The sequence below is a fragment of the Pongo pygmaeus genome, chromosome 2 (assembly GCF_028885625.2).
Source record: "Pongo pygmaeus isolate AG05252 chromosome 2, NHGRI_mPonPyg2-v2.0_pri, whole genome shotgun sequence".
Lineage (NCBI taxonomy): Eukaryota > Metazoa > Chordata > Mammalia > Primates > Hominidae > Pongo > Pongo pygmaeus.
In genome coordinates, this window is record NC_085930.1 from 58394271 (window position 1) to 58420658 (window position 26388).

At 39.5% G+C, this 26388-nt stretch overlaps 1 protein-coding gene across 1 annotated transcript in view; it reads right to left on the reverse strand.

Annotated features, from left to right (window-relative positions):
* OSBPL11 (oxysterol binding protein like 11) overlaps positions 1 to 26388 on the reverse strand; it is a 67158-nt gene that overhangs the window by 31156 nt on the left and 9614 nt on the right. Inside the window, exons 2-8 of the mRNA XM_054480756.2 lie at positions 23248 to 23316; positions 20210 to 20385; positions 19215 to 19294; positions 16450 to 16626; positions 7737 to 7938; positions 3905 to 4050; positions 582 to 722 (exon numbers count right to left, since the gene is read on the reverse strand). Coding sequence (XP_054336731.1) covers positions 582 to 722; positions 3905 to 4050; positions 7737 to 7938; positions 16450 to 16626; positions 19215 to 19294; positions 20210 to 20385; positions 23248 to 23316 — 991 coding nt within the window. The remainder of the gene's footprint in view (positions 1 to 581; positions 723 to 3904; positions 4051 to 7736; positions 7939 to 16449; positions 16627 to 19214; positions 19295 to 20209; positions 20386 to 23247; positions 23317 to 26388) is intronic.

A 26388-nucleotide genomic window follows, 5' to 3' on the forward strand; every position in this document is an offset into this window, starting at 1 on the left:
TCACCTCGGCCTCCCGAGGAGAGTGGATCATTTGAGATCAGGAGTTCAAAGCCAGCTTGACTACAGGCATGAGCCACTGTGCCTGGCCAAGAAAGCCGTTTTTTATGAAAATAAAAAATGCTGATCAGGAGACTAAAAAAAAAATCATAAAAAATAAAAATCACAAAAAATAAAAAGACCAGCCAGGTGCAGTGGCTCACGCCTGTAATCCCAGCTCTTTGGGAGGCCGAGGTGGGAGGATCATGAGGTCAGGAGCTCGAGACCCGTCTGGCCAACATGGTGAAACCCCATCTCTACCAAAAATACAAAAAATTAGCTGGGCTTGGTGGTGGGCGCCTGTAATCCCAGCTACCCAGGAGGCTGAGGCAAGAGAATCGCTTGAACCCGGGAAGTAGAGGTTGCAGTGAGCTGAGATCGCACCATTGCACTCCAGCCTGGGCAACAAGAGCAAAACTCCATCTCAAAAAAAAATTTTAAATTTAAATTTAAAAAGTAAATAAATAAAAAGTACTGACATAAACATGAACAATTACTGGTACAGCCCTTAACAATCTCCATAGCCAGCTTATGCCATTACTTACTCTCGTTAAATCCATGCCCAGCTTAAGCTGTGACAAGAGATGTAGGATGACACTACGTTGTTCTTCTACGGCTCCCAGGTCATCCTCTTTGTGGTCACATGTATCCTCTATCTCATCATCTGCATTTATTTCTTCAGGCTCCTTGATGGAAAACAAAGCAAAAGTCTTAGTATTTTAACTACCTATTCATATCCATTGAGAACAAAAGAATAAATATCAGACTTGAAGACATTTGTATTTGACCTAAGTGAATCTGAGTATGGGCAAAAATCTTTCAGAAATATAACTATTTGGCCATGGTATAAATTTCCTTCAGAGAGCCCCATTATTGCTGATATTGACATATTGCAGTTTTGCCATATATATCACATAGGAACTATTTTTCTTTTTTGGGGGAAAATATAATTTTTCAAAAAGAGTGAAGAATGTCTCCTTCAGCCTCCAGAGTCGCTGGGATTACAGGCGTGCACCACTGCATCCAGCTCATTTTTGTATTTTTAGTGGAGATGGAGTTTCACCATGTTGGCCAGGCTGGTCTCAAGCTCCTGACCTCGAGTGATCCACCCGCCTTGGCCTCTCAAAGTGCTGGGATTACAGGTGCCCACCACCATGCCCGGTCCCTTAATTGCTTTTTTCTTTTTGAAACAGGGTCTTGCTCTATTGCCTGGGCTGGAGTGCAGTGGTGTTAGCTCACTACAACCTCCACCTCCTGGGTTCAAGCGATTCTCCTGCCTCACCCTCCCAAGTAGCTGGGATTACAGGCACACACCACCACACCTGGCTAATTTTTGTGCTTTTAGTAGAGATGAGGTTTCGCCATGTTGGCCAGGCTGGTCTCAAATTCCTGACTTCAAGTGATCCACCTGCCTTGGCCTCCCAAAGTGCTGGGATTATAGGCATGAGCCACCACACCCGGCCCCTTAATTGTTTTTTATACACATTTATAATCACATAACCTCCTCTCATGTAAAATTTACATGTTTATAATTATACTAAACCTTTTTTCTCAAAAGACTCTTTCTTCCTAATTTTCCTTTGTGAAAGACAATACAATTTTATCTAACCATTTAGGGTCAAAAACTTGGGACTTGACTTGATCCAACTCTATATCCAGTCAGTCACAAATCCAATTGATTTTTCATTTGAAATGCACATAATCTATTCATTTGCCTTCATGTCTACTTCCATATCCTTCTATTCACATTTTATTCAAGTCGTATCATGTACCAATTTTCTTAAACATAGTACATTCTTCCCCATGATCATGACGCTATTGTCATTAAGACTAAACCCTTCTGCATTATTTTGATGTTATTTGGAGGCACAATTTACACTGCATTCTATGGAGCAGTGCTCCTGGAATCTTCATTCCACAGAGTACAACATGAATAGTGCCATTCAGAGTTGTAAAATCCAAAAATACTGTGATCATTTCCCATAAACCAGGTGTTCTACTAAATTCATTTTATCCTCATAAGCATCTTACAAGGTAGTATTATCCCTACCTTACCGATGAGGAAGTTGAAGCTAAGAGTGGTTAATTAATTGGTCCACATGTTAGTGAATAGCATATCCTGGGTTCAAAATTACCAGGCAAGCTTTCTCTTCAATAAACGCACATGCCTTAGGATCCTTGCTAGTGTTAGTCCTTCATCTTGAGATTCCCATTCTCTTCCTCCTCCCTTCAAATCCTGTCTCCTTTCAAAGCCCAATTCCAATCCTACTTTCTCCCCAAAGCATTTCTCATGTACCCGACTCAATATGTCTTCTTCCTTTCTCTGAATGCCCCTATCCCAATAGCCTACGTGGTATCAATTAAGAAAAAAATATATTGCTTTATATTATCATCTTATCATTTTAGTGTATATGTTGTGACTCCAAGCAGATTATAAGTCTCTTCAGTGAAAAATCTGTATCTTCTAATTTTTGCTTCTCCTCTAATTCTTAGCATTGTACTTGCCATATACTAAGCTTAATAAATACTTACTAACTGCTGATTCTACAAATGAGCTAGTCAAACAGCTATAGAGAAAAAAGCATTTTATACATTATTGTTTTTTCTTCTCCCCTGCCAACGCTTGCCTGCAATGCCTGTCTTATCAAGCCAAAACTTTTGCCAACTTTGGAAGTCCCTGTGCCATATATTTCTTTAAAGAAGTAATTTACGAATATATAAAGTACCATAAACTATGCATTACTCTTGACTCAGTAATGCTACTTGGTAATATAACTTAAAGAGATAACCTAAAAAAAAAAATAGGAGAAGGCCGGGTGTGGTGGCTCACACCTGTAATCCCAGCACTTTGGGAGGCCGAGGCGGGCAGATCACCTGAGGTCCAGAGTTCGAGACCAGCCCGGCCAACATGGAGAAACCCCATCTCTACTAACAATACAAAATTAGCCGGGCATGGTGGCGCATGCCTGTAATCCCAGCTACTAGGGAGGTTGAGGCAGGAGAATCACTTGAACCCCGGAGGCGGAGGTTGCGGTGAGCTGAGATTGTGCCATTGCACTCCAGCCTGGGCAATAAGAGCAAAACTCCGTCTCAAAAAAAAAAAAAAAAAAAAAAAAAAAAGGAGAAAAAGTTGGAAACAAGATAATAAAGTGTTATTTATAATTAAAAAAAAAACCCTCCAAACAATCTAGATATTCAACAATAGGGACATTAACTCAATAGACTATTTCAACCTTTAATTATACAGACAAGTACAACATAGGAAAATGCTTATCAAGTAAAAATAGCTTAAAATAACAGATGTGAACACAAAAGGCAAAAAAATCAATATGATTTGTTACAGTGGTAGATTATGAATAGAATCAAACACTCTTCAGCTTCTAAGAAATGTGAAATGAATAATAGCTTATAAAAATATAAACCCTAAGATTATGTGCTATTTTAAGTAGGGTAATACTTGAAACAACTGGCTTGGTAAAGTGCTTACTATGAAAAAGACTTAACTTTTAAGATTATAAACTTAATAATAAATAATGTTAAGATAATAAGAAACATAAGAGATAAACATTGTGCAAATCTCATTAGATAAGTTGTTTTCTAGAAAAAGAAAAACATAAATTTCAATTTTTTAAATATATTTTTATCAAGCAAAAGTAAACTAAAAGTTAAAAGGGCATATAATTTAACCTGGAAAATTCAACAATATAAGAGACCTCTTCAAAAACAATGCAGTTTAAAACGTTTTAGAATCAAGAGTGTTGCTCAGGTGTTAAGTTGATGTGCATGCCCCGGCAATGAAAAGCAAACTGACTCTTTTTCAGTGATACCTAATTTTGCACATCAAAATCATATTCTTATATTACCTTACCCTTGCTAATAGTTCAGATTCTGCAACAGGCTGCTCTTCTGGGACTGCTACCGGCTTACTCTGCTCAGTTGAAAAGGGCTGGTCAGCTCCATTTTTATAGTGGTTTGATAAAGATATCTTTGGTTCTAACCACTCGATTGTCGTTCCTGATGGAGTAAGAGAAAACTTTCGCTGAAACTTGCTCATAATCTAGAAAGTTCGGCAGATGTGGATTTTAACAATTTCGTTTTGAGCCTACAAGCCTAAAGCAATTAAACCTGTTAAGAGACCCTGCAAGACAGCCACTTATATCTCATTAGCATGAGCACCATGATTGGGTATTTTACAACAGAGCAACTTGCAACTTGATATCAGATACTATTTAAAAGAAATCAACCCTGAATAGGACTGAATTTACTTCTTGGACAAGTCTGTGAATCACGAAGTATATTCCCAACCTAACAGTTGATTTGCTGTCTTTGTCCCTCTACTGATTAAGAAGTATGCAATTAGGCTTTAGAGAGGCACAGCTACAGGAGGAGTCTGGGACTGTGAAACAGTAAGATTTGTTTCAGTTTGGGATTGAGTCTTACTCTCAGCAACAATTGTCTAACCAACCAAAATAATCCCCCGGATCTAATTTAAGAATTGCAAATACATGTCCTTTTTTGAAATCATTTTTAAAAAGCCCCATACAACTTAAACTGAAAGACTCTTCTACTGAATAAATAATAACTGACCCAGTGAAGACAGTGGTCACATTTGGAGACCTGTCATCTTCTCGGTTAATGATTCAAATGTCTCTTGTTACCCTCAACTAGTTTAACAAAGTGGATTCTATGCCTAATCAATAATGGAAAATGTTCCATTTGATTTCAGTGGCTGATCTAGGTTTCACAGAAGCTTGGTGATAGAGTGCTATAATAAGGGACGCTCAGACTACTGCAGCAGAAATGTAGGAGTAGGAAATGTATTATCCTTTTTTTTTTTTTTTTTTTTTTGAGACAGAGTCTCGCTCTATGGCCCATGCTGGAGTGCAGTGGTGCGATATCAGCTCACTGCAACCTCCACCTCCTAGGTTCAAGTGATTCTCCTGCCTCAGCCTCCCGGGTAGCTGGGACTACAGGTGCTCACCACCACGCCTGGCTAATTTTTGTATTTTTAGTAGAGACGGAGTTTCACCATGTTGGCCACACTGGTCTTGAACTCCTGACCTCAGGTGATCTGCCTGCCTCAGCATCCCAAAGTGCTGGGATTACAGGCGTGAGCTACCATGCCGGGCCACAAATGAAATTTAGTATTTAATTAATCAAGTATTTATTGAGCATCTAATATCTAGCACTGTGTTACTTGACATACTTTTAAAAAATTAAGTAAGCCTGGGCAACACGGACAGACTCCATCTCTACAAAAACTAAAAGGAATTAGCCAGCCATGGTGGCATGTGCCTGTAGTCCTAGCTACTCGGTGGGCTAAAGCAGGAGAATAGCATGAGCCTGGGAGGTTGAGCTGCAGTGAGCCGTGATGGTGCCACTGCACTCCGGCCTGGGCAACAGAGTGAGAAAAAAAAAAAAAAAAAAAATATATATATATATATATATAATATATTGTCTTAAAAATAAGCAAATAATTAAGTAGTATAGACTGGAAACAAACTGTTTCATCTGACTAAGAATTATGATTAACAACACTAGAATTAACTCAAATTTCATAGCTAAGCCTAACTCATCCAATGTTCAACACAGGGATATAGTTAAGTAAACCAAAATACATTTGTCTCCTCAAAGGAATATAAATACTAAGCAAATTTATCAATAGCATATGATTGGAAAACATTTTTGATATAAAGTGAAAAAAGATACAAACATATGTTTTCCAATAACAACAGGGCAAAAGAAACAAAAACTAAGAAGAAAAAAGAGAAAACCTGGGATGGGGAGTATACTAATATATCAACAGTGGTGGTTTCTGGTTGGTAGGACAATGCATACTTTTTGTTTCTTCTTTTGACTCTACAGTATTTTCTATAACGAGTATGTTGCTTTGTAAGAAGAGAAAATTTATATTGAACTACTTACAATTCCTACAAGTCATGAATTCACATTCACAACTCACAATTTAGACTCTTCTATCACTTTGGAATGCCCTTTCCTCTACCTCTCACTCCTAAACTATGAATGCCCTTTCCTCTACCTCTCACTCCTAAACTATGAATGCCCTTTCCTCTATCTCTCACTCCTAAACTAATCGGTCTTTGCAGCTTCTCTGTGCCTTTCTCAGAACTCTTTCTACCAGCCATTCAGCTATTCTCCCACAGTTTGTTCCTTTTGGTAGCAGCACCCTATGCGTTATCTTTTTTTTTTCTTCAGCCATTCAGCTATTCTCCCACAGTTTGTTCCTTTTGGTAGTAGTGCCCTACATGTTATTATTATTATTTTTGAGATGGAGTCTCACTCTTGTCACCCAGGCTGGAGCGCAGTGGCATGATCTCGGCTCACTGCACCCTCCGCCTCCCGGGTTCAAGCGATTCTCCTGCCTTAGCTTCCCGAGTAGCTGGGATTACAGGCACCTGCCACCACGCCCAGCTAATTTTTGTATTTTTAGTAGAGACGGGGTTTCACCATGTTGGCCAGGCTGGTCTCGAACTCCTGACCTTAGGTGATCCACCTGCCTCGGCTGCCCAAAGTGCTGAGATTACAGGTGTGAGCCACCGCGCCTGGCCCCTACATATTATTTTATACTTACTATTTACATATTTCTTCCCTAAGTGGACTATGAATGTTTTAAGAGGAACATACATAACTGATTGGCCTCTCTCAATATTGCCCTAACCTACATCTACAATTGCCATTAAAAACAGTTTGTTGGCTGGAATTCTTGAATTTAGGCACACGTGAGGATGAGGTCCATCCTATATCCATCTGAGTAAGGGAAACTGTCTCCTGAGCAGAGACTCTACCTTTCTAAAATATCTTTCTTTTATGAGTAAGGTGAATTAGTTAAATAAGAGAACAATGAGATGTAAGGTATTAAGTTACATCTTAATACAATGAGATGTAAGGTATTAAGATGTAAGGTATTAAGTCATCACTAGCATTATTAAGTTATTGCTCATACAATGTGATGAGCATCTTATTTATAGAAAGACTCATTTTTTTGTAGTCCCGTGCAATAACATTTCCCTAGCACAATTAATTTCAACAAATAGGTGTTCTCAAATAGTGGACATATATATATATATATATATATATTTTTTTTTTTTTTTTAATGGGGTCTCATTCTGTCACCCAGGCTGGAGTGCAGTGGTGGGATCACAGCTTACTGCAGCCTTGGACTCCTGGGCTCGGGATCTTCCTGCCTCAGCCTCCCAAGTAGCTGAGATTACAGGCATGAGCCCCTCGCCTAGCTACACATTATTTTTCAAAATGAAAAGTGACTGATAGACTTTTATATACTTGAAAATAATGACAGTGGACTAAGCCAAAACTCAAAAAATAATGCCCAGGTTTCTACTTTGGTCAACTGGATGAACAGATGGATAGTGGGCCACCAATTTTAACAGAAATATAGGAGATGCACATTTTGAGTTCAGTTTTTGACATGTTGAGCTTGAGGTCTCTTCAGGAATGTTCAGTGATATTAGACATTAGTCCTAAAATCATTTTAGATTCAAAAAAAGGACACAAGCATTAAGAATTTGTATAACATCAGCATGATAATTAAAAACCAACAGGCTCTGGTTTTCTTTTCCTTTTTTTAAATTAAGATTTTCTGAAATTAGAATTACAATAAATGCAGTCCTTTCCATGTGTTGGCCTTCATTGTGAAGCCCTACCTTTAATCAACAACTTACCTGAAGGCAATGAGCCCTTCTGATGTGATGCGTGCTGTAACTGGAGAATATGAAAGCAGTCATGTAAGCAGTTCATAGTTGCCATGGAAGTAGCTTTGAGCATTAAGAGATCCTGGTCCAAGGAACTAAGATGGCCAGAAGTAGGAAGGCATTCAATTCGTCTAATTAAGTCTCTTTGTTGTCCTTCAGCATGAGACATCATCTAAGGAAAAAACAATTCTGTGGGTCCTACTCATGATTTCTGTAAAACATGTATACATACAGTTGCCATTTTAATTACCAGATTCAGCTTCTAAGCCATTTTTAAAGACCTACTAGGCCAGGCATGGTGGCTCACACCTATAATCCCGGCATTTTGGGAGGCTGAGGTGGGAAGATAACTTGAGCCCAGGAGTTCAAGACCAGCCTAGGCAACATAGCAAGACCCCATCTCTACATAAAATTTTAAAAATTAGTCAGGCATGGTGGCACATGCCTGTAGTCCCAGCTACTTGGGAGGCTCAAGTGGGAGGATCACTTGAGCCCAGGAGGTTGAGGCTGCAGTGAGCCATGATCACACCACTGAACTGCAGCCTGGGCGAAAGAGTAAAACCCCGTCTAGAAAAAAAAAAAAAAAAGACATATTAGGCCATATTAGGCTTTTTAAAAGTTTGGCTATTTTCATTTAATGAACATTTAATGGTGCTTATCAATTGGGCAAAAGATTGTTATCTAAGGCAGCTGCAATTTTTCTTTGGAAGCAACAAAACTTAAAAGACCTGGCACTTTTTATTAAGAGTAATCCCAGCACTTTGGGAGGCCGAGGCGGGCAGATCATGAAGTCAGGAGATCGAGACCATCCTGGCTAACACGGTGAAACCCTGTCTCTACTAAAAAATACAAAAAATAAGCCAGGCATGGTGGCAGGCACTTGTAGTCTCACCTACTTGGGAGGCTGAGGCAGGAGAATGGTGTGAACCTGGGAGACGGAGCTTGCAGTGAGCCAAGATCGTGCCACTGCATTCCAGCCTGGGCGATAGAGTGAGACTATGTCTCAAAAAAAAAAAAAAAGGGAATATTAAGCCATCAAGTTATCAGAAAGATTCTAGAAGATCCTTAACAGGAGAATCAAATACTTCATTCCAAAGTTAAATTAAGTTCCAGTCTGGGCTCTCAACCACTTACTTCTCATACCTTTAGTCAGGCTCAATTTGAACCTACTATGAGTGCATAATGCGTTTCCTGCTTCCTCTTTCCTAACCAACCTTTCTGGTCCTGTTATGCTAATTTTGGACCAAGTACTGGATGCAAGCTTTTCAAGTTTCAAAGATTTTAATACACTCTGCTTTTATTAGGAGCATTGTCCAGCTTTCCTAACAGAACCAATGGAACAATGATTGATGAGCAAGCCAATTTTTTTAGAGGAAAACTGAATTTATGATGCTTAATGACTTTCAGGTATGCGTGGAAGGTTCTCTAATGGGCCATCCTTTGGATACTAGTTTAATTCACATAGAAACTCTATATAGTGGACAGACTCTTTTAGCTTTCAGAGGCTCTGTTCCAGGTGATTATTTTTTTCTTTTTTTGAGATAGGGTCTCACTCTGTCACCTATGCTGGAATGCAGTGTTGCAATCATGGCTCACTGTAGCCTTGACTTCCCAGGCTCTGAGGTTCTCACCTCAGCCTCCCAGGTAGCTGGAACTACAGGTATGTGCCACCACGCCTGGCTAATTTTTTGTATTTTTCTTTGTAGAGACAGGGTTTTGCCATGATGCCCATGCTGGTCTCAAACTCCTGGGCTCAAGCAATCCACCCACTGTGGCCTCCCAAAGTGCTGGGATTACAGGCGTGAGCCACTGGGCCCAGCCCAGGTGATTTTTAATACGGCTCATCGGGGGCAAGTGAAAGAGGCGTACAAAATGATCCTACTAAGCAAATCAGTGTCATATATGGAATAGTCCCTGAAAACATGTACCACAGTTAAGGATCAAACATTTACCCATCCCAGAAAAAAATGTTTCATAAGAGGATGAACTGTATGTAGGTATGATGGTATCTATTAATATATACACATTTATACATGCATATATAGTGTGCTTTGTGTGTGTATAAATGTTTTTGTATACAAATTTAGGAACCAACTCCCACTAATCCAAACTTATAAACAGGTAGAACCACTCTGAAATACAGTGTGGCAATATCTACTAGACATAAGTAAATATAATTTATGATCCAAAAATTACACTCTTAGCAACCTAACCAAGAGATATATACATGCATATGTTCAGCAACTCATGTCCATCAACACCAGAATGGATAAAAAATATTATAGCATAAGCATACAGTTAATATTATATAGCAATGAAAAGGAACAGTTACACCCAACATCCTAAGTAAATCTCAAACACATACAGTGAACTGAAAAGCAGCCATACCCGAACGAGTACATACTATATGATTCCAGTTTTAGAAGTATCAAAACTAGGCAAAATAAATCTATGGTGTTAGAAGTCAGGATAGTGAGGAAGGGTGTTGTGATAAGGGGCATAGAAGTGGCCCTAGGGTGCTCGTAACATTTAACTTCTTGATCCAGGAGGTGGTTCTGCAGAAATTACAAGAGGCACACTTATAATTTGTGTACTTATCTATAGTATGTTATAAGCCAATAAAAGTTTAACAAAGGAAAAAGAATCTTAAGACATTCACAGCATAATCAGAAGTCACAATATAAAAACACTTGAAAGAGAAAATAGTATGTTTCTTTGTGTAGAAGGCCCAAAAGAGCCACCTGCTAGTAATGGTGTTAGAAGTGGTCAAAGAAAGTAATGTTCTTTGCTAGAAAAAATAAAATTAAAAAAAAATAATTGTATCTTTGGGAGGCCAGGGTGGGAGGGTCACTTGAGGCCAGGAGTTCAAGACCATCTTGGAGAACATAGCAAGACCCTATCTCTAGCAAAAAAAAAGAAAAAAGAAAAAAAGTAAAAATAAGCTGTGTGTGGTGGTGTGTGTCTCTAATCCCAGCTACTTGGGAGGCTGAGGTGGGAGGACTACTCGAGCTCAAGAGTTCGAGGCTGCAGTGAGCTATGCACTCCAGCCTGGCAACAATGAGACACTGTCTCTTAAAAACAAAGTACATATATGATATGGTTTGGCTGCGTCCCCACCCAAATCTCATCTTGAATTTCTGTGTGTTGTGGGAGAGACCCAGTGGGAGGTAACCGAATCATGGGGGAAGGTCTTTCTCATGCTGTTCTCATGATAGTGAATAAGTCTCATGAGATCTGATGGTTTTATAAAGAGGAGTTCCCCTGCACAAGTTCTGTCTCTTTGCCTGCTGCCATCCATGTAAGACGTGACTTGCTCCTCCTTGACTTCCGCCATGACTGTGAGGCCTCCCCAGCCATGTGGAACTGTAAGTCCATCCACCTCTTTTTCTGTATAAATTACCCAGTCTCGGGTATGTCTTTATCAGAAGCATGAATATGGACTAATACAGTAAATTGGTACCGGAAGTGGGGAGCTGCTGAAAAGACACCTGAAAATGTGGAAGCGACTTTGGAACTGGGTAACAGGCAGAGGTTGGAACAGTTTGGAGGGCTCAGAAGAAGACAGGAAAATGTGGGAAAGTTTGGAACTCCCTAGAGACTTGTTGAATGGCTTTGCCCAAAATGCTGATAGCAATATGGACAATAATGTCCAGGCTGAGGTGATCTCAGATGGAATTGAGGAACTTGTTGGGAACTGCAGCAAAGGTGACTCTTGTTAGGTTTTAGCAAAAAAACTGGTGGCATTTTGCCCCTGCCCTAGAGATTTGTGAAATTTTGAACTTGAGAGAGATGACTTAAGTATCTGGTGGAAGAAATTTCTAAGCAGCAAAGCATTCAAGAGGTAACTTGGGTGTTGTTAAAGGCATTCATTTTTATAAGGGAAGTAGAGCATAAAAGTTTGGAAAATTTGCAGCCTCATGACATAGTAGAAAAGAAAACCCCATTTTCTGAGGAGAAATTCAAGCTGGCTGCAGAAATTTGCATAAGTAACTAGGAGCCGAATGTTAACTCCCAAGACAATGGGGAAAATGTCTCCAGGGCATGCCAGAAGTCTTCGTGGCAACCCCTCTCATCATAGGCCTGGAGGCCTAGCAGAAAACTGGTTTCATGGGCCGGGCCCAGGGTCCCCATGCTGTGTGCCGCTTAGAGACTTGGTGCCCTGTGTCCCAGGTGCTCCAGCCATGGCAGAAAGGGGTCAACGTAGAGCTCGTCTGTGGCCTCAGAGGTTTCAGGTGCCTCAGGCCTTGGCAGCTTCCATGTGGTGTTGAGCCTGCTAGTGCACAGAAGTCAAGAATTGGGGTTTGGGAACCTCTGCCTAGATTTCAGAGGATGTATGGAAACACCCGGATGCCCAGGCAGAGGTCTGCTGCAGGAGCGGGGCTGTCATGGAGAACCTCTGCTAGGGCAGTGTGGAAGGGAAATGTGGGGTCAGAGCCCCCACACAGAGTCCCTACTGGGGCACCACCGAGTGGAGCTGTGAGAAGAGGGCTGCTGTCCTCCAAAACTCAGAATGGTAGATCCACTGACAGCTTGTACCATGTGCCTGGAAAAGCCGCAGACACTCAATGCCGGCCCATGAAAGAAGCCATGAGGGAGGCTGTGCCCTGCAAAGCCACAGGGGCGGAGCTGCCCAAGACCATGGGAATCCACCTCTTGCATCAGGGTGACCTGGATGTGAGAGATGGAGTCAAAGGGGATCATTTTGGAGCTTTGACTACCCTATTGGATTTTGGACTTGCATGGGGCCTGTAGCCCTTTGTTTTGGCCTTTTTCTCCCATTTGGAATGGCTGTATTTATCCAATGCCTGTACCCCCATTATATCTAGGAAGTAGCTAACTTGCTTTTTATTTTACAGGCTCATAGGCAGAAGGGACTTGCCTTGTCTCAGATGAGACTTTGGACTGTGGACTTCTGAGTTAATGCTAAAATGAGTTAAGTCTTTGGGGGACTGTTGGGAAGGCATGATTGATTTTGAAATGTGAGGAGATGAGATTTGGGAGGGGCCAGGGGCAGAATGATATGGTTTGGCTGTGTCCCCACCCAAATCTCATCTTGAATTCCCACATGTTGTAGGAGGGACCCAGTGGGAGGTAACTGAATCATCAGTGCAGGTCTTTCTCATGCTATTCTTGTGATAGTGAATAAGTCTCACAAGATCTGACGGTTTTATAAAGAGGAGTTCCCCTGCACAAGTTTTCTCTCTTTGCCTGCTGCCATCCATGTAAGACGTGACTTACTCCTCCTTGCCTTCCACCATGATTGTGAGGCCTCTCCAGCCATGTGGAACTGTAAGTCCATCCAACCTCTTTTTCTGTATAAATTACCCAGCCTCAGGTATGTCTTTATCAGCAGTGTGAATATGGACTAATTATATATATATATAAAATATGTACATATTATATATATAGTGTGTGTATATATATACACACATACATACACACACATACTTTAAAGCAGACTGCAAGATATAAATATAGTAAGATATATATCTAAAGATATATATAGTATAGTGTGTGTGTGCATGTGTGTGTGTGTGTGTGTGTGTATAACTTGCAGAGTCTGCTTTAAAACAAAGTATATAATTATAGCATAAATGTTAAAAGTTGGTAATGGCTCTCTCCAAAACAAATTAGCTAATCAAATATATTCAAAGAAATGGAAAAGTGATTTGTGAAACTGTTTTAGTGATGGTTCCTTGACACTATAAAACCAGTTCCTTTAAAAAAAAAAAGAAAACTTCAAGAAAGCTGAAAACTTGGTGAACCTGTGTTTTGTAGCTAGAAATGGCAATCGTAGTGATAGGAGTATATCATTCAGGTGGCATATAATTTGTCTGAAAACCAAATTAGAATTGTGATTTTAATCACTTGTGTTTTAAGTTTCTGTCTCACTTACTAGACTGGTCATTTGAGTTACTCACAGGGCATAGCATAGTACCAGCATGAAGCATGGACTGAAAAGGAAGGGAACTGACAAGTAGTACTAATAAGAAACAGTAAATAGGAAACAGATGATTTTAATAAAGTAAAGCTTTTGTAATAAATTCATTTTCAAGGACAATATGATACTACTCACAAGAGTTAACTGCTTTTAGGCCAGGTGCGGTGGCTCACGCCTGTAATCCCAGCACTTTGGGAGGCCGAGGCGGGTGGATCACCTGAGGTCAAGGGTTCGAAACCATCCTGGCCAACATGGAGAAACCCTGTCTCTACTAAAAAAATACAAAATTAGCCGGGCATGGTGGATGCCTGCAGCATGCCTGTAATCCCAGCCATGTGGGAGGGTGAGGCAGGAGAATTGCTTGAACCTGGGAGGCAGAGGTTGCAGTGAGCCATAATTGTGCCATTGCACTCCAGCCTGGGCAACAAGAGCAAAACTCCGTCTCAAAAAAAAAAAAAAAAAAAAAAAAAAAAGGAGTTAACTGCTTTTACAAACTGCTACCTCATCTAACACTAAACTTATCCATAGATCTGATTAAAATGTTCGTTTCAAACTCACACCAATTTATATCTTTGCATCACAACCTCCTGGAACTGGATAATTCTAGAACAGTAATTCTCAAAGTGTGCTCTACAGAGACCCTGTGAGACTCCTTTCAGAGAGTCTGTGAAGTCAAACTATTTTTATATTAATTCAAAGAAGTTATTTGCCTTTTTCACTGTGGTGACATCTGCATTAATGGCGTAAAAGCAATGGTGGGTAAAACTTCTGGAATGATAGTGAAAAGGCAGTGACACCAAACCCACTAGTGGTCACTGTATTCTTTACCTGCCATGAACTCACAGGAAAAAAAAAAAAAAGCCAATTTACTGAAGAATGTCCTTGTAAAGCAGTAAAAATCATTAAATTTACTACATCTTGACTCAAGTACACATTTAAAAAATTCTCTATATAAAAGGTGGGAAGTATATACAAAGCACTTCTGTTGCATACCAATACACAGAGGTTGCCTAGAGAAAAAGCACTTCTGTGACTGACTTGTAAGCTGAATTAGCTGTTTTTTTTTTTCTATGGACTACTATTCAGATGTGAAAGAATGACAGAAAGAAACTATGGAGATTCAGGTTTGGGGAATGAGGTAGACATTTTCTCAAGATTGAATAAAATGAGGCTATCAATTAAAAAGACAGTATTTGTTACCAATTACAAAATTTGAGCTTTAAAATGAAAATCAGAATTTCGCACAACCTTATCTGATATATCTGACAGCTTCCCAATACTTTTCTGATGACACTGGGGATGTTAATAAATGTGAATTTTACTCACTGTATAATAATAAAATGGATCAATATTTGCAAGATCTGCATAACTCTGTAAACTAATATCTCCAAAATGACTAATGCATGCCTGCACAGTGTTACAAAATCATGGATAGGTTAAAGACCCATTCAAAGTGCAGGACAGACCAATGGATTTTCATGTAACGAAATACAAAAAGTTCACCGATATGTATTCGATTCCACACTGCATCTAACATTTAAGAAACTATCAGGTGTCAAGTTTTGGTATAGTAACAAAGAATAGCCACAATTATCTAAAAAGGCTATTACAATGTTCCTCTTTTTTCCAAACACATTATCTGTGAATGGCCAAATTTTCATCCTGTAGTTCAACTAAAACAACATATTACAGTAGATTGAATACAGAAACTGATATGAGAATTCTGTTGTGTTCTGTTATATATTCTATATGTTCTATACATATATTTGGAACTTAATATTTAGAACTTAACGAACTGCATGTTTTATTAACTAGAATTACTTGGTACACAGTTTAAAAGAAAGAAATGGTGATATAAGGCAACATCAAAGATTTAATGATTCTATACGTTTGAAATGTTTTATATATATATATCAGTTTCTCTCTATATATATATCAGTTATATATATAAAAGTTTTTTGTTTGTTTTGTTTTGTTTTAGAGACAGGTTTTACTATGTTGCCCAGGCTGGTCTCAAACTCCTGGGCTCAGCCTCCCAAAGTGCTGGAATTACAGGGATAAGACACCGTGTCCCACCACTGTTTGTTTTTTTATTTTTTGAGACAGGGTTTCACTCTGCTACCCAGGCTCGAGTGCTGTGGCACAATCATAAATCACTGCAACCTCAAACTCCCAGGCTTAAGGAGTTCTCCCACCTCAGCCACTGGAGTAGCTGGTACTACAGGTGCACACCACCACCCCCAGCTAAAATAAAAAAAAAATTTTTTTTTTAGAGACAGGGTCTGGCTTTGTTGCCCAGGTTGGTCTCAAACTCCTGGGCTCCAGCAATCTTCCCACCTTGGCTTCCCAAAGTGCTGAGATTACAGGCTTGAGCCATCATGCCTGGCCTATATCAGTTTGTTTTTTTTTAAAGAATCACCTGTTTGGCTATAGAGCCTTCCCACTAGGCTTAATTACCCTTTTGATCATAAAATTTACATAAAAGGAGTCTGTACTTTTACTTGAGAATTGAAAGATACACACTTTTGAAAAATGACCACGTACCTAGTACGTGACAGACATGAGGAAACTTAGGACATTATATATTCAGGGAATGTTTATGACTTAAAAATTATCTCAGCATACTAGATGGGAAACAATGAAGGCCCTTGAAGACACAAACAGTATTTAAGTTTTTTTGTGACAAAACCAAGCAAGTAAGATCATTTTGTGCATTTTAACTCGACTTTAATTCATACTTACTTCTCTGACTTCCACAAGATGGTCTGGAGGTAAATTAGTTCTTTTGCTCACTGATTGCAGTTTGGAATGTCCAACATTAAAAAAAGAAATGGCATTTTGACTTGGTCTCCTCTGCGATATAGGAGAATTACCACTAGATGCAAGTGAGAAGCTCCGTGACTTCAGAGGAGGATTATTCTGATAGACAAAGAAAATCATTCCTTTTGTTTTCTTCTTTAATTTAGGATTTCTAACCATCTAACTACCATACACTTAAGATTTACACATGAGCAGCGTTTAAAATTAACTTCAGAATTGACTATGAGAACATTTCCAAAGATAATAAAATCTGAGATACTCAAAGCTTAAGCATTTTACATATCCCAAAGTAAACTGGTAATTTATTTAGAAAATAATTTTCTAGCTTTGTGCTGTCAAAAAATATTCTTTCACATTTTATAAATATTAGAATAACAAAAAGTTTCTAATTTCAGATTTTTAAACACCACGAATTTTTTTTTTTTCTTTTTGAGACTGAGTCTCACACTGTTGCCCAGGCTGGAGTGCAGTGGCGTGATCTCGGCTCACTGCAACCTCCGCTTCACAGATTCATGCGATTCCCCTGCCTCAGCCTCCTGAGTAGCTGGGATTACAGGCATGCACCACCATGCCCAGTTAATTTTTGTATGTTTAGTAGAGACAGGGTTTTGCCATGCTGGCCAGGCTGGTCTTGAACTCCTGATCTCAGGTGATCTGCCCACCTCAGCTTCCCGAAGTGCTGGGATTATAGGTGTGAGCCACTGCACCCAGCCTTAAACACCATGATTAACACGAAAAATGCACTCAGCAATATAATACATTTCCTAATGTAATATGCCAAGTATCCTTTGATACAAACTAGTACTTTCTCACTGACAATGACTAGAACCTTGCAGAATGAGAAAAGCTGTTGTGCTGGATTTCCTGAAGACTAGGTTTTAGGCCAAAATTACAGTTTTTAAAAATTCACTTCTGGGGGAAACCACCAGAAGAATGATTAAAAAAAATAGTAAAAGACAAGTTATCACCTAGGTATGAAATCTTTTAAATATGCTGCCCATATATTACTTTTTAGACATCTCTAACCTCAGATTTCAAGTAATGAGACTCTCCTTTCACCTTGAAAAATATTTTTCAAAACACTCCAAAGAAGATATACAAATGACTAACCAATAAGCACATGAAAAGGTGCTCAACATGATTAGTCATTAGTAAAATGAAATCAAAACCACAATAAGATTCCACTTCATATCCACTAAGATAACCATAATAATTTTTTTAAAGGACAATAACAAGTGTTGGCAAGGATGTACAGAAATTAGAACTCTCGCCGGGCATGGTGGCTCACACCTGTAATCCCAGCACTTTGGGAGACCGAGGCGGGTGGATTGCCTGAGCTCGAGAGTTCAAGACCAGCCTGGCCAACACGGCGAAACCCCATCTCTACTAAAAATACAAAAAATTAGCCGGGCGTGGTGGCGGGCGCCTGTAGTCCCAGCTACTTGGGAGGCTGAGGCAGGAGAATCGCTTAAACTCGGGAGGCGGCGGTTGCGGTGAGCTGATATCGTGCCACTGCACTCCAGCCTGGGTGACAGAGTAAGACTCTGTCTCCAGAAAAAAAAAAAAAAAAAAGAAATGAGAACTCTCAATGAGAACTCTCATATATTGTTAATGGGAATGTAAAAAAGTGTGGACGCTTTGGAAAACAGTTTGGCAGTTCCTCAAAAAATTAAACAGAACTATCACGTGATCCAGCAATTCTACTCCCAGACCCTAGAGAAATGAAATCATATGTTCACATAAAAACTTGAACACTTATAATGTCATTCATTAAAATAATGAATGTTTTCATTATGAAAACTTGAAAGTGTTCATGGCAGCATTATTCATAATGCCTATAAAATGAAAATAACCCAATGTCCACCAATTGATGGATAAAAAAAGTAGTATATCTATACAATAAAATATTAGTCTTAAAAAAGGAGTAAAGGAATAAAGTACTGATACATGCAACAACATGGATGAACCTTGAAAACATGCTAAATGAAAGACACCAGATACAACAAACCCCATATTATATGGTTCAATTTACATAAAATGCCCAGAATAGACAAATCCATGGAATAGAAAATAGAGTTTGCTAGGGGATTGGGAAGGAGAGAACAGGGAGTGACTGCTAGTGGCTCCGGATTTTTAATTTTTTTTGTGGGAGGGATGACAATGTTCTGAAATTAGAAAGCTGCAATGCGGCCGGGTGTGGTGGCTCACACCTGTAATTCCAGCACTTTGGGAAGCCACGGTGGGCGGATCACTTGAGGTCGGAGTTCGAGGCCAGCCTGGCCAACATTTTTAGTAAAGAAACAACTTTTTTAGTAAAGAAACCTGTCTTTACTAAAAGTACAAAAATAAGCTGGGTGTGGTGGTGCGTGCCTGTAGTCCCAGCTACTTGGGAGGCTGAGACAGGAAAATCACTTGAACCCGGGAGGCGGAGGTTGCAGTGAGACAAGATTGCGCCACTGCACTCTAGCCTGGGCCACAGAGAGAGACTCCGTCTCAAAAAAAAAAAAAAGAAAGTTATAATGGTTGAACCACCTTGTGAATATACTAAAAACCACAGGATTATAAGTATATACTTTAAAAGGGTGAATTTTACAGTAGGTGAATAGTATCTCAATTTTAAAAGGCAAAAAATAAAAAATATTCCTTCCTCATTTTTGTATATTAATATTGTATATAAATCTAAATACCTTTCCAATAGCTTCAGTATGATGTTGTGTACATATCTGAAGTCTGCTAACCCAGTGCTGTCGCTCTTTTGCATCTGTAGCTGTTAAAAGAATGTAAAAGTTATTTTACATTTATTTATTTTGGAACACAGTTAATCGCCCACAGTATGAAGGCTGTCACTCTTTTGCATCTGTAGCTGTTAAAAGAATGTAAAAGTTATTTTATATTTATTTATTTTGGAACACAATTAATCGCCTACAGTATGAAGATCAGATCACTGAAAAGCAGATACTGGTCTTACTCTCACTAGAGCAAACTTCCCTGACTGGAGGGAGGCAGGAAAGAGGCCAAAGCACCAACCTTGTTAGGGAACACAGTAGCTGGATGTAGTTACTTCATTAAAAGGATAAATTACATGCAGTGAGGTGAGGATGAGAGACTGACATGTTGTAACTCATAAAAATAGGTTATTTAAAGAAATAACCCCTTAATTATTTGATGTATAATCAATACTTTCAGATCTGCAGGAGCATGCTCACTTAGGATTACCATTATACTTTGTGTATTTATTAAATAAAAAACTTCTACACAAATTAAATTTATCTTAACAGAAGTTATACATTATTTTAATGCATGACATTATAATAAATCCCAATAATGTACATTAGTTACTGAAAACTGCAAAAAGGGCATGTAAACTAAACCAAGTAAAGGGGTGAAATATATAAAAAATATCATTTAAAGTCTATGTTTCTAGATTTCCAGTAATCAGAGTTTCACCTACACAGTTTTTTAGAGGGGCCAGTCCTAAACAAACATACATTGTCCCACTTGAAAACAGTTATTTATTACAAAAGATTTCATAAATTCTCAAAGCAGTTCCAAGGTTCAGAATATTGTATTTACATCACTGATAACAGTAGTTTCTATTTCCAAAGCCCATATGAAAGCATGTAAGACACCAACTTCTCAAAAAAAGAAAATCACAGTATTAATTCTCATATTTTGGTCATACCTCTGAGTTTATATTGTTCCCCACTGGCAGCGTTTACAGTGAAGGTGTGAGAATCCTCATCACTGGGTGATATTACAGCTCCTGCAAGCTGCAAAGTTCCTCTAGGTTTCTGATTTCTAGACTGTTCATTCACAAAGTACTCCAACAGCCCAGCTTCATTGTTTAAAACAAAAAACCTGTAATGATTTTTTAAAATCCATAATTTGTAAACATTTTCCCTCTGCAAACTAAAGCAAAGCAAACTCCAATTACTTACACATTTCAGGGTTTTGCTCTTAAAAATAAAATTTAAAAGCATTTCAAGAGGTACCTGGAAACACTACACTGAATTTTCTAGCAGTGAAGATTACTAAAAATTGAATGAGTTAGGCCAGGCACAGTGGCTCACGCCTGTAATCCCAGCACTTTGGAAGGCAGAGGCGAGCGGATCACCTGAGGTCAGGAGTTTGAGATCAGCCTGGCCAACGTGGTGAAACCCTATCTCTACTAAAAATACAAAATTAGCCAGGCATGGTGGTGCATGCCTGTAATCCCAGCTACTCGGGAGGCTGAGGCAGGAAAATCGCTTGAATCTGGGAGGCAGGGGTTGCAGTGCACCAAGATTGAGCCACTGCACTCCAGCCTGGGCAAAAAGAGCAAAACTCCATCTCAAAAAAAAAAAAAAAAAAAAAAAAAAAATTGAATGAGTTTAATAAAAGATATAAACCCTTCAGCTGAGGGAGAGGCATTTACTAAGTAAGAGGTCTATCAGTTAATGCACGAAAGGAAGCAAAGATACCGTATCCTTTCAGAGACAGATTTTTCCCCAGAATTCATTAACAGAGGGTAAACTGCCAAAGGACAAATGGTAGTGAAAATTTTTATTTAAAATTCACCAGAAATAAATCAAAATATGAGCTCTGAGGTTAAGGCAAGATATACTAGGCAAGATATGCATTGTGATTTAAGATTTAATCAGTGAAATATACAACAAGAATAACGGTAAAAAAGATTTTGTGAATGAATCATTAAATAAGTCAAAACTAAAGATTACTTCTCCTGTTTAAAAATGAAAAAGCTGCACTTGGAGATGCTGAAACATAAGGACCTTGAAACTAAATGATGAAATGCTGATACACTCTGGAAAAGAATTTGATGAAATACTAATACACTTTGGAAAAAAAAATTCTGATTTGGTTCTAGATTAACTACTTTCAAAAATACATTTCAGAAATTCCGATTTAAGTAGTGTAATAATTTTTTTTTTTTTGAGATGGAGTCATGCTCTGTTGCCCAGGCTGGAGTGCAGTGGCACCACCTTGGCTCACTGCAACCTCTGCCTCCCAGGTTCAAGCGATTCTCGTGCCTCAGCTCCCAAGTACCTGGGATTACAGGCGCCCACCACCATGCCCAGCTAATTTTTGTATTTTTCGTAGAGATAGAGTTTTGCCATGTTGGCCAGACTGATCTCGAACTCCTGACCTCAGGTGATCCTCCCGCCTCGGCCTCCCAAAATGCTTGGATTATAGGTGTGAGTCACCTCATCTGGCCCCTTTTGTAAAAAGGAACGCTAGGCCGGACGCGGTGGCACACACCTGTAATCCCAGCACTTTGGGAGGCCAAGGCGGGTGGACTGCCTGATCTCAGGAGTTTGAGACCAGGCTGGGCAACACGGTGAAACCCCGTCTCTACTAAAATACAAAAAACTAGCTGGGCAAGGTGGCATGCACCTGTAATCCCAGCTACTTGGGAGGCTGAGACAGCAGAATCACATGAACCCTGGAGGCAGAGGTTGCAGTGAGCTGAGATCGCACCACCACACTGCAGCCTAGGTGACAGAGTGAGACTCCATCTCAAAAAAAAAAAGTAACTCTAAAAAGGGCTGGATGAGTTGAGATTGCTTGAATCCAGGAGTTCGAGACCAGTCTGGCCAACATGGCAAAACCCTGTCTTTACAAAAAAAAAGACAAAAATTAGCCGGGTGTGGTGGTGCATGCCTGTAGTTCCAGCTACTTAGGCGGCTGGGGCAGGAGGATCATTTCAGCCCGAGGTGGAGGTTACAGTGAGCTGAGATCATGCCACTGTACTCCAGCCTGGGCAACAGAGCAAGACCCTGTCTCAAAAATAATTAATTAATTAATTTATAAAATGAAAAGTAACTCTAAAAAGTTTTAAACTTTTAAAATTCATGTTGGGTGGCCAGGCATGGTGGCTCACGCCTGTGATCCCTGCACTTTGGGAGGCCAAGACAGGTAGATCACCTGAGGTCAGGAATTCGAGACCAGCCTGACCAACATGGTGAAACCCCGTCTCTACTAAAAATACAAACATTAGCCGGGTGTGGTGGCGCATGCCTGTAATTCCAGCTACTCAGGAGGCTGAGACAGGAGAATCACTTGAACCCCAGAGGCGGAGGTTGCAGTGAGCCGAGATCATGCCATTGCACTCCAGCTAGGTGACAGACTGAGACTCCCTCTCAAAAAAAAAAAAAAAAAAATTCATGTTTGGGTTTGGAGAAGTCTGGCACTCTACGTTAGCCTGTTCTATAATAGAACTTGGTAGACAATTTGATCCCGTTTAATATGCCTGCCCCACAACTACCAATTCTACAAAGTATTTGAGATAGCTGGTTTTCCTGCTTCCTGACAGCTTGTGTGATCCTTGGCTGGTTACTTAAGCTCTCCAAGATCCGAGAGAAGCTGTGGATCTGGCACAAGATGGGAACCTAACACAAATGTGTTTGCTGCCTCCAAACCCCTATTTCTCTTCCCCTAAGAACCTAACTTCTGCAAGTACAAAATGCCCAAGCCAGGTGAACAAGCGATTTTAATCCTCATTTAATAGTAACATCCGAGGCATTTAAAGGCTGCTACTTGGACAGATGTCAACTTTTCCCACCCTCTAAGAAGAAGTCACCAAACTTTTAGAAACTGTGGGAAATCCTTCTCTAAAAGGTTTCCCAGTCATGTCTGTCTAAAGTAATATCAAAATATAAAATTATTGGGCCCTATTTATGGTCTCTTAGGAGAGACTGATGTGACACAAATAATCACACTTACCTGTATTGCCACCCAGTGACAAGGTTGGTATACTTCATTAAATAGCCATACACATTTTCCATGTGATCACTGTTTCAAAACGAAAAAGCCAAAGTTAGTAAAAATTAGAAGAAATCCCAGGAAGATAATGGTACAATTTTCAAAATAGCTGCAGATACATATATGCTCTATAAATACCTCAAATTTTATTCAGAAGTAAAATGTATAGGTCAACAGAGGCATTTAATCTCCCAAATTTCATATCTATAGGACTTCATCAATTTCCTCAAAACAAGTACAATACCTCATAAATTATATATTATTATAAATATTCCAAATGTAAAATCATTATACAAATATAAAATTACATAAACGTAAAACAAATATACTACAAATATTATATTATAAATGGGGTGGCCGGGCTCAGTGGCTCGAACCTGTAATCCCAGCACTTTGGGAGGCCAGGGCAGGAGGATCACTTGAGGTCAGGAGTTCGAGACTAGCCTGGTCAACATGGAGAAACTCCATCTCTACTAAAAATACAAAGATTAGCTGGGCGTAGTGGTGTGTGCCTGTAGTCCCAGCTACTTGGGAGGCTGAGGCAGGAGAATCACTTGAACCCGGGAGGCGGAGGTTGCACTGAGCTGAGATCTTACCACTGCACTCCAGCCTGGGCAACAGAGTGAGACTCCGTCTCCAAAAAAAAAAAAAAAAAAGGGCTGAGTGCAGTGGCTCACACATGTAATCCCAACACTTTGGGAGATCAAGATAGGAGGATCACTTGAGCCCAGGAGTTCGAAACCAGCCTGGGCAACATAATGAGACCCTGTCTCTCTTTATTAAATACATATAATAAATAAATAAGAATAATAAATAAAGCCTACAACTAGAGGAAAGACTTCTTCTCTAGAAATACAGCCACTTGGGTTTCTGCTAGAGTTCTTATACTTCCGGCCCAGGTCACAATCAAGTTATTTATTTCAGTTATTTTGAGATACATTGCTTAGAAAAGCAGAGAGCTATATTTTTTGTTTGGCTCCCCTGTATTCCCCTAAAGAGTTCCTCCTCTGTTTTAGGTACTTAGTACACAGCTCAGCTTCCCGAAAAACTTATTCTTTGCCGGGCATGGTAGTTCATGCCTGTAATCCCAGCACTTTTGGAGGCCAGGGCAGGTGGATCACCTGAGGTAAGGAGTTCGAGACCAGCCTGGCCAACATGGTGAAACCCCATCTCAACTAAAAATACAAAAAATTAGCCAGGCGTGGTGGCACACGCCTATAATCCCAGCTACTTGTGAGGCTGAGGCAGGAGAATCACTTGAACCCGGGAGGCAGAGGTTACAGTGAGCTGAGACTGCACCACTGCACTCCAACCCGGGTGGCAGAGTGAGACTCCATCATAAACAAAAACAAAAACAAAAACAAAAAAACAGAAAAACTTACTCTTTCTCCATTCTGTCCAGTTGCTCCATAATCTGAATATTTGCTTACATTCTGCATCAATCCATAAGAGGTTTGAGGTAGTATACAACCTAAATATTTTCTCAAAGTGCCAAGATATTTCATAATTCGCCATTTTGGGAACTACTCTTTAATCTAGGTTCTCTACACCCAGCTTTCATTACTACATAAATGTCAATTCATAGCCATTAGCATGTAATAAAAAATATCACAACTGAATTACAGTTCAATTCCTCTGGTTTTAAGACTGTATATATTCTTCAAATGTATGTGAACTATGGGGCAAAACCTTCTTAAAACCTTATATATACTTATCTATACCTGAGAAATACAAAATTTTTATTTCAAAGCAATAAATAAAATACATCATCTTTATTTAGTCACTACTCTCATATTACTGAAAGTACTCCCCATTTTGGTCATATCTAATTATCTATATCAGTCATTTAACAGTTCGAGTGACCCTCCTACCTCAGCATCTGAGTAGCTGCAACTATAGGAACGTACAACCATGTCCAGCTAATTTTTAATTATTTTTGTGGGGATGGAGGGGGGTCTCACTATGTTGCCTACGCTGCTCTCAAACTCCTGGGCTCAAGTGATCTTTCCACTTTGCCTTCCCAAAGTGTTGGGATTACAGGCATGAGCCACAAATTTTTAAAAGTGTACAATTTCAGTAACATCAATCGCTAAAAAGATCCCACGTGTATCTTTTTTTTTTTTTTTTTTTTAATTGCAACAGAGTCTCGCTCTTTTGCCTAGGCTGGAGTGCAGTGGTGTGATCTCAGCTCACTGCAACCTTCGCCTCTGGGGCTCATGCGATTCTTCTGCCTCTGCCTATCAAGTAGCTGGGACTACAGGCACCCACTACCATGCCTAGCTAATTTTTGTATTTTTAGTAGAGATGGGGTTTTGTAAAGATGGGTTGGCCAGGCTGGTCTCAAACTCCTAGCCTCAAGTGATCAGCCTGCCTCAGCCTCCCAAAGTGCTGGGATTACAGGTATGAGCCACTGCACCTGGCTCTAAGTGTATCTTCATATTTCACATCATAGTAATGTTCTGTTTAATTTTCTAAATTATTAATATTTTGTTGACTCATATATCTAAAGAGTTAGCTTTCTGAAAAAACAAAACAAAACTATAAGGATATTGACATGGTTTATTTGGTAGTAGCATAAAGTTAGTTTCAAAAGAACCAGAAATTCAAGTAAGTAAACTGCTGGCCTATTTTTATTATATAAAACAGCTGTCTCCAGATTACAAAGAACCAACTTGAAAACATCCTATTCTTTGGAACAGCTGGTTGCAACGTCCCTCCCTCATTCTTACCCTTTTCCATGTATCCCAATAGCCACTATTGAAGGCAACCAGCTGGTGTGGAACAACTGTGCCATCTGGTGGTCAGCATAAAAAGTGCTCCGTGACTGAACAGCTGGTTCACACTTTCTTTTCTTCTACAGTCTTATAATTGACTTACTGTACAGTATCTCTAACTCTCATGCTTTATTCCTATCTAAAATGTGTGAATTTTCAGGGCCTGGTGTAGTGCCTCATGCCTGTAATCTTAACACTTTGGGAGGCCAAGGTGGGACAATTCCTTGAGTCCAGGAGTTTGAGACTAGCCTGGGCAACATAGGGAGACCCACCCCATCTCTAAAAACAGTAAATAAAATAAAATGTGCAAATTGTTATAAAATATTTT